This window comes from Scyliorhinus canicula, chromosome 16, assembly GCF_902713615.1.
Source record: "Scyliorhinus canicula chromosome 16, sScyCan1.1, whole genome shotgun sequence".
Lineage (NCBI taxonomy): Eukaryota > Metazoa > Chordata > Chondrichthyes > Carcharhiniformes > Scyliorhinidae > Scyliorhinus > Scyliorhinus canicula.
Window position 1 is genome coordinate 93,843,267 of NC_052161.1, and position 9,093 is coordinate 93,852,359.

Here is a 9,093-nt window from a genome sequence, read left to right on the forward strand (position 1 = left end):
GTATGGATATGGGGAATGGATGGAGGGGTGAGTTGGTATGAGGGTTGAAGGCTAGACAGACATGACACAAACTGGGTCAAAGCCTTGCTGCCTTTCTCTCTTTTGCGATAAGCCATACCAGCTGATCCAGGGGGACGTGTCAACGGCATAAGTTTTAACAATGGTGACTGGAATTATACTTCTGTTTTGGATTTGTATCCAGTATGCCTCTCTCAAAATCGATTGTTAAATTCCTAATCTCGTTGCCCAAGAAACTGTTTCCATTTATGTAACCCTGGAGCCCGAGTCTATCACTAGCTCGGTTTGCCACATGACCAGTTACAGTTCTAAATGTTTAGGGGAATATAGACAATCTCCAAGCTGTGATAGGCTCAGACTCCAGGGTTACATAAATGGAACCAGTTTCCTGCGCACCGAGATGAGGAATTTAACAATCGATTTTGAGAGAGGCCTACTGGATACAAATCCAGCCTTAAATTCCTGTCCCTCTGCTCCCATTGTATTTCCATATCAACCCCAGAACTCCCAAATTCCTTGCTGTTTAGTTTATGCAAGGGAAGGGTGAACCCAGAATTAAAGATTAAAAAGTCCTTATCAGTACTTGTCTCATCAGCTTAGAAACGAAGGGGCTGGATTCTCCAACAATGGGGCTAAGTCCCCATGCCAATGTAGAAATCCTGGCGTTTCACTCTGGACTTTAAGAAAGTCCAGAATGATTCTCCAACCTGCAGGGGGCTGGCCGGGCCCCGGAATGCTCCTGGCAGTTCTGGCCACGGATACGGGGCCCCCTGGGATATGGCGGACTCGCACCGCAGACCGTGATGGAAGAAGTAGGTCCCCCCGAGATTGCACTCTCCCGTGGATCGGTGCCGCCCGGTCGCTTGCCTGGCCGTCTGTGAGGTTCCCCCCCCCCCCGCCCCGGTGAACGATTCCCCCCCCCGACCAAGGCACCCGCGGACTGAGTCCGCCGCCGCCACCCAAGTTTCCCGACAGCCGATAGGTGGTTAGAACCATGCCGTCGGGAACTCGGCCAGTTACCCTCGGTGAATCGCGAGGGGGCCTCTGTCAATGGCGCCCTACCCACACCGAGTAGACCACGCATATGCGATTCTCGAGCGATTCTCTTGGGATCGGAGAATTGCTTCAACTGTGCCGTCCACGATTCTCGCGTGAACGCTCATTCTCCGGCCCGTCCCGAGCGCGAATTCGGCACAGAGAATCCAGCCCAAGGTCTTTCTTGGGGAGTGAATTATTTGAGACAACTCGTCAGTTATTACCTATTTTCTAGATTGTTGTTTCGCTTGCTCCATTAGATACAAGCCATGTTTTTATTTAAACTTGTTTTGCATTTGTTATAACCCAAAACTGAAGCAAGAGTTGAGCTTTATTTAAGTTTTAAAAACAAATACAGAATTCTTTTTTGCAGCACCAATTTCAGAGCACTGTTTCAAAATGCTTTGTTAAATTGATGCATCGTTAAACACTGATTGCTAAATCAATGTCATTTGCATAGTGAAATTGATGTACGATTTACTTATAAAAGTAAAGCCACATTTATAAATGTGAGTACTGTATTATTGAAGGCATATAAAGAGCTGCAACTGAGTATGAAACAGATTTAGTGGTTTGATGAGAGTACACACGTGAAATCCTCTGCAAATTCAAAACATGATCTATTACTCATCTTCGGAATCATTGAAAAGAAATGTTAACTATATAAATGATCAAATAAAGCAGAATAGTTACAGTCCCTATTAAAATAAAACAGAGAGGAATTTCAGAAATATGTGTAAGCTGGTGTCATATGGTGTCATTTCAAAATATTGGCGATTTGCTGCAGGTTCAAACAGCCCTGCTCTAGACAAAGGTTGGGATGCGATGTCATTTCTCAGTTGGTGATCTAATCCGGGAATATGAGGAATCCATTGAAGACACTGTCAGCTCCTTCCACTCCCAACATTGAATTGGAGTCTGTCGTTTGAAGATGGACTTCATCATTTCGCCTCAGTTGAAGGATAACTCCCCCTGAACTCACCTGGAAAGAATTGTATACCTGATCACAGAAACCAACCTTTTTTTCCTGATTAAGGATGATGTTAACACAGAGGTTGCCCTTGGAAGTTGCATGATACACAAAATAATACAAGCCTGGTATGTCACACTGAAATTTCCCCATTCTCGTTACATATCTCCTCTGTTCGTTGGAAATCACTTTGTCAAATTTTATTGGAATATTTTTTCTTGGACTCATGTTTGTGCTCCTGGCCATGGAAAAGGCCGCCTTCAAAGTACTTGTGTGGTCTCCGACATCTCCTCTCGCACCCTTTTCCCCCACTGCACCTTTTTCTCCTTGCACTCCTCTGTCACCTTCAGGGCCCACTTTTCCAGTCATGCCCTCGAAGCCTTGCTCACCTTTCTCGCCTTTCACACCAGCCATAGCAGCTGATCCAGGGGGACCTGTCAACAGCACAATTTGGATTAGTGATGACTGGAATTCTACTTCTGATTTGCGCTTCATAGCTGTTTGACGCCTGACAATTTTAACTGTTTAGGGAAATACAGACAAGCTCCAAGCTGTGCTAGGCTCGTCCTCAAGGGTTACACCCGTGCACCCCATTTCTCTGAGCACTGACATCAGGTCAAGGCTGAAACAACTTGCCCGACTATCTCCCCTTTCCCTTTACTCTGGTATTTATTGTGGAACGCAGTGGGGTTACCAGTGTACTTGAAACAGGGGCAGGTTGAAATGAATATTTCTCCAGCAGACGCCCAGGAGGAAACATTGAGAGGGACAGGCAGAAAGCTGTGCATTGAACAATCAGCCTCTTATTTTACAAGTCCCAGGGATATCTGTAAATACTCCAGCTTCTGAGAAGGAGTTAGTAGCCATCAGGGCCCCTAAGGATCAGGACATCACATTTAATTTACTTCTGAATGAGACATCATTGTAGGCACAGACTTCAAATAACTCTCACAGGTCACACATCCCTGATGAACGGGCCTTGTAAGAATGGTTTACATTCTCCAGTGTTATCATTTTGACTGGATGCGGCCTGAAAAGACAAAGCTCTCTGAATTGGGCAGCACAGTGGTCAGCACTGCTACCTCACAGTGCAAGGGACCCAGGTTCGATTCCGACCTCGGGGGACTTTCTGTGTGGAGTTTACACGTTCTCCCCCATGTCTATCTGGGTTTCCTCCGGGTGCTCCGGTTTCCTCCCACAGCCCAAAGATGTGCTGGTTAGGTGGATTGGCCATGATCAATTGCCCCTTAGTGTTTAAAAGGACAGATGGGGTTACAGGGATAGGGTGTGGGCCTGGGTAGGGTACTCCTTCGGAGGGTTGGTCCAGACTCTATGGGCCGAATGGCCTCCTTCTGCACTGGTTCTATGATTACCTGGGTTTCCTTTCTTCCCAGGCGCGCCATCCTTGCCATTTGCACCAGATGCCCCAGGCCTTCCAGGTTGGCCAGGGATCCCATGAATACGAGAGGAGGCAGGACAGGTGTCTTGGGTTGATGATGCTGCCACCAACAAGAGGAGCACTAGTCCTACGTGGTTCATTCGATGTGACATTGCCATGTCAGACTACACTGTAATAAAAGATATATATTTATCATTAGAGTACCCTGTTCAGTAATTGGATTGTGTCAGCCATTTATTTTGTCCTGTAAATACATTATTTCCAGATATGCGGCAATGCTGCTCTCACTAGAGAATGTAACAAGTGTCACAAATACTTAAATCACCAAAAGAATGTCAATCTTGGATTCTTTCTGAATTTAGACATTAGAGTACACGCCTCACGGTTAATTTAACAAAGTTCCAGCAATTAAATGACTAACAATAATTCCCTAACAAATGAAATTAGCAGATGGAAAAAGTTGTAACAAAACCATTCACGTTTAAATTTGCGCCATCCTCATAAAAAAACTGCTTACAAAGCTTTTGCGAAGATACTGAAGATTCATGAAGCAACTCAATGGTGTCACCAGAACCAGATTCAAACAGGAGAACACATCTCCACATCCTCAAACAGTCATGCAGAGCCAGATTTGTGCCTTGTCACGTATGTTGATGCTTTGTCCTGTGTGATCTGCAAAGTTCTCAGCATAAACTTCATGTCCAAGGGGCAGACCCTGAGTGACCTTCTTGTGATGATCAAGGGGTCCACAGGATTTTCGTACTATTGCAAGATACTGACCTTAAACCTTGAAACCCCTGCCCCACAAGGATAGAGAATGTTAAAGCTCACCCCACCAGTCTCTTTACAACCAGGGTCCAACTGCTGTCTGGTCCTGCTCAAGATCCAGCTCCAGGTTTAGCCAGGGGTAGTTTTGGAAGGGATAGTGTAACTGCTCCTCTCCTCTCCCTCTATAATTGGGGTGAAGTTGAATCTTCCTCTCCCCGCCCTCCCCCTCCAGCCTTTGTCCCTCGATAATTGGGGAAAGTTGAAGCTGCCCCCTTTTCTCCGCCTGTATTGGAGGGAACTTGAAACTTCCCCTCTCCGCTCCCTCTATAATTAGGAGATGTTGAAACTGCACTCCCCCCTGCCCCTGTGGGTGTACTTCCCAGTTGCCCAAGCAGCAGGTTTTGACTGGGTATGTGGGCTGTTTTCTCTGAATTGATCTTTCCCTCAGCGATGGCCCACCTCGTGTAGAAATGTAAGCGAGGCAATGCCCACTGCCTCACCAACACATGGAGTCATCATCAAATGGTATTTAAAACATGGATTATCACACGATAATAAGTTATATTAACTCGTAAGCTAAGGTAAATTCGCCATCGTCCTAGACGATCATAGACTGCTTTCCCCTTTGAGGGAGAGAGCTGACTGGTGGTGATTTAACCTGTGGGTCACCACACCTCAGACAAAGGGCAAGGTTGAGAAGGCGGGGCCTTCATGAATAACCTCAGCCGGTACGGGAATTGGACCCACGCTGCTGTCCTCTCTCTGCATCATGAACTAGTTGTCTGGTCAAGTCAGCTAAACCGGCTGCCCAATAACTCATAAGGAAGGTTGTTGTTAACAAAGATTAATGTATTTACATATTTACAATGTCTGTTTAAAGCCGTGTCGCGTCTTTTCGTCCGACGTAATTTCGTCCAACGACACTTCGTCCACGTCTTTTGGTCCAACGTCTTTTTGTCCGCCCGTCTTTTGGTCCAACGTCACTTCGTCCAATTAACCAATTACAAATCAACTCCGTATAAAAGCATTTAATTGATAGAAAGCAGGCACAATACAGCAAGTGAATTTAATTGCTAAAATGCAAGTAATTGATGAAATGCAAGTAAAATGCAAGCTGAAAAATGCAGTTAAAAAGTTAAAAAATCTAAAAATGCATTTAAAAAGATCTAAAAGTTTACTAAGGATGAATTCCCGAAATTACTTAAAATTGATGTAAATTGTGAGCAACATTCCTCAAGAAATCAATTTTCGCTGTAGGAACATATTCAACGACCAATCTTTTGAGGCGTTCAGTTATTTTCTTGTATCGCGTACATGACGTCGACTGATCTCCCCGAAGAATTTGAGCCTTTTTGCCTATTATTAGCCCTTCCCTGAACTTTGCCATTTCTGGATGGGCGAATTCGGGATTAGGAAAGAGACCGATAATATCTATCCTTTAACGAGGCTCGTTAAAGGGGAGAGAACGATAATAACTATCCTTTAACGAGGCTCGTTAAAGGAAAGAGGCTGGTAATAAAGATCCTTTATTGTATATTATGTGCATTTGAGAAGATTTCTATTTACAAAAGTTAAAGTGGAGTGGAGTGCTACTAAGCAAGTTTGGTCATGCTAAATTACTATGCTACTAAAAAAGTCTTTGACAAAAAAAATCATCCGACAAAAACACGTAAAAAGTCACAAACATTCTTTGACAAAAAAAATCATTCGACAAAAACACTCAAAAAGTCACAAAAATTATTTGACCAAGAAAATCATCCGACAAAAACACGTAAAAAGTCACAAAAATTCTTTGACGAAAAAAATCACCGGACAAAATGACGTTGGACCAAAAGACGAGCAGACAAAAAGACGTTGGACCAAAAGACGTGGACGAATTGTCGTTGGACGAAATGACGTCGGACGAAAAGACATAGCACCGTTTAAAGCAGCATCTCACTCCCAGTGCAAACCCAGCGGGGAGGATTTGTTACTCCAGACTGGTGGTGTGCCTCAGGGATCAGTGATGGGACAACAACTTTTTGCAATATACGTTGACGATCTGGAAGAAGGAGCTGAGGGGCACTGTTGCTAAGCTTGCAGATGATACAAATATATGCAGAGGGACAGGTAGTATTGAGAAGCAGGCGGCTGCAGAGGCACCGTGACAGGTTAGGAGAGTGGGAAAAGAAGTGGCTGATGGAATATAATGTGGAAAAATGTGACATTATGCACTTTGGTAGGAAGAATGGAGGCATAGACTATTTTCTATATGGGAAATTAGAAGCACAAAGGGAATTAACAGTCTTAGTTGAAGATTCTCTAAAGATTAATGTGCCGCTTCAGTCAGCAGTTAGGAAGGCAAATGCAATGTCGAGAGGGCTAGAATACAAGAGCAGGGATGTACCTCTGAGGCTGCATCAGGCTCTGGTCAGACTCCATTTTGAATATTGTGAGCAGTTTTGAGCCCCGTATCCAAGGAAGGATGTTCTGGCCTTGGAGAGGGTCCAGAGAGGCTCACAAGAATGATCTCTGGAATGAAGAGCTTGCCATATGAGGAGCGGTTGAGGACTCTGTGTCTGTACTCATTGGAGTTTAGAAGGGCGAGGGGAGATCTGCTTGAAACTTACAAGATGCTGCGAGGCCTGGATAGAGTGGATGTGGAGAGGATGTTTCCACTTGTAGGAAACACTAGAACCAGAGGACACAATCTCAGACTAAAGGGACGATCCTTTCAAACAGAGATGAGGAGGAATTTCTTCAGCCAGAGGGTGATGAATCTGTGGAACTCATTGTCGCAGAAGATTGAATGGCGGAGCAGACCCGATGGGCCAAGTGGCCTAATTCTGCTCCTATGTCTTATGGACTTCTGGTCTTATGGTTAACAAAGATTAATTTATTTACATATTTACAATAGTCTGCGTAATGTAGTATCTCACTCCCAATGCAATCTCAGCTGGGATGATTTGTTACACCAGGCCTCAAATTGGGCCTGCTTTTAGATCTTGCTCACAAAGTGGCCCAGGTGGTTGGCCTCTGACCCCCTACCTCGGGAACTCATACTCCATGAGTCTCACAGGGAGATCAATGATTGTTTCCCCATGATCCTTGTGGGGGTTATGACATAAGTCAAACATCGCAACACTTTCCGCATGCAACCCAGAGTTTACTTTCTGAGGGGAACGATCAAAATGGCCGAATGTAGGTATTGTTCGCAGCTCGTGTGTGAAGCAACTCTTCGGCTGAACTGACAGAGAAAAATCAGGTAGAAAGGACCATACACCTGTAATCGAGCACACCGACTGAATGCACCTTATTCTGCTTGTCCCGCCCTTTGCACAATGTACCCTGGAGAGACTCCCAGTCCCGGTGATTCAATGGGCATCAGTGTGAGGCCCACCGAGCAGTGTATTGCACAGCTACATGACCTTGACGGCCTTGGCTCTTTCATTGGGAGCTGCAGTGCAATGGCCCTCAATGCCCTAGATCAGAGAGAGGGAAATGAGCCAGGATTCCAATTGCCAATTACTCTCCATTGGCCAATGTGGAAATGTGCAAATATGCAGGCATGCATATAGCCAACATGAGGTTCTGAAGCCTTCCACAGTCAAACAGCCTGTTTGAAAAATAAATAACTGCTGATGTATGAAAAATGGCAATTTGCTTGCATAGCACTATAGTACTGCCAAAGACAGAAGCCGTAAAATTAAAATTAAGTTAATAATGAGGCGAAGATATAAACAAACTGAAAGAAAATAGTGAACAACTCCAAATTGGGGATCAGTTTCTTCGGTGTGCAGAATGGGCATTTTTTGCAGCAAATTTCAGATTGTATGGTTTTATTAGAGGAAGGATTTAAGTCTGAATGCATGTAGCAAAAGGTTAAACATTTAACAAATAGAAATTCTGATCAACAACTTATTTAACACTGTCCAGCAATAAACAAAGAAACAAATCTATTACTAAATAGTTAACCCTGGATTACCAAATGTATCCAACGGAGGATAAACACTGGCGAGTATTTCAATTTAGCAACATTTATATAAAATTATTTTGAAATGTTCGAGTTTACTAGGTCTTACCTTGAACGCCGTCTGAAAGCTTAATGAGGATATGAAGCGAGAGGAGATATTACACAATACTGAAAAAAAAACTAAAATGCCAAAATAGGGAGGTTCAGGCTTCTGCATGAAAGATTTCAACTGGCAGACAGCCTTGTGATCAAATCCTTCAGACTATTGCCAGTGAGTTCAGTTAACACCAATGCCAAGTTTCACTTCCCTCTTTACAAGAAATAGATTGTGAGTAATGCTCGTTGTGGTTGAGTTCATTCTGTGAGAGAAACACAAGTGGAATTTGAAATTACCTTGAATGTTCTAAGAAAATCTAATTCAAGAGAGAGTGATTCCTCGTTCACCTCTCCACTTAACCCCTCCACTGTTGAAGGTACTGACATATGGCTGCGGCTGAATGAGGATCCGATACCACTGTTCAGTGGGGATCTGATATCACTTTTGAATAGGGGGGCCAATATCACCGTTGAATGGGGGTCTGGTATCACTGTTGAATGGGGGTCCGATGTCCCTGTTGAATGGAGGTCTGGTGTCACTGTTGAATGGGGGTCCAATGTCACTGTTGATTGGGGGTCCAATGTCACTGTTGAATGAGGGTCCGATGTCCCTGTTGAATGGGGGTCCGATGTCACTGCTGAATGGGGTCCAGTGTCTCTGTTGAATGGGGTCTGGTATCACTGTTGAATGGGGGTCCGATGTCCCTGTTGAATGGAGGTCCGATGTTACTGTTGAATGGGGGTCAGATGTCACGGTTGAGTGGGGTCCGATCACACTGTTGAATGGGGGTCAGATGTCACTGTTGAATGGGGTCAGATGTCTCTGTTGAATGGGTGTCCGATGTCCCTGTTGAA

At 44.5% G+C, this 9,093-nt stretch overlaps 1 protein-coding gene across 1 annotated transcript; it reads right to left on the reverse strand.

Moving 5' to 3' along the window:
- Positions 1-1,366: 1,366 nt before the first annotated feature.
- LOC119950573 (complement C1q subcomponent subunit B-like) lies at positions 1,367-8,440 on the reverse strand. Its single transcript, XM_038773106.1, has 3 exons — positions 8,252-8,440; positions 3,397-3,591; positions 1,367-2,457 (listed from the first exon to the last, which is right to left on the reverse strand). The coding sequence occupies exons 2-3, from the start codon at positions 3,578-3,580 to the stop codon at positions 1,901-1,903; spliced, it is 741 nt and encodes a 246-aa protein (XP_038629034.1). The 5' UTR covers positions 3,581-3,591; positions 8,252-8,440; the 3' UTR covers positions 1,367-1,900.
- Between the last annotated feature and the right edge of the window lie 653 nt (positions 8,441-9,093).

Excerpts from the sequence above, each read along its gene's own strand:
- LOC119950573 (XM_038773106.1), bottom strand. The coding sequence starts at position 3,580 with ATGGCAATGTCACATCGAATGAACCACGTAGGACTAGTGCTCCTCTTG. Across the intron at positions 2,458-3,396 it reads TGGGAAGAAAGGAAACCCAG|GTCCCCCTGGATCAGCTGCT; the intron begins GTAATCATAGAA and ends TGCTGTTGACAG.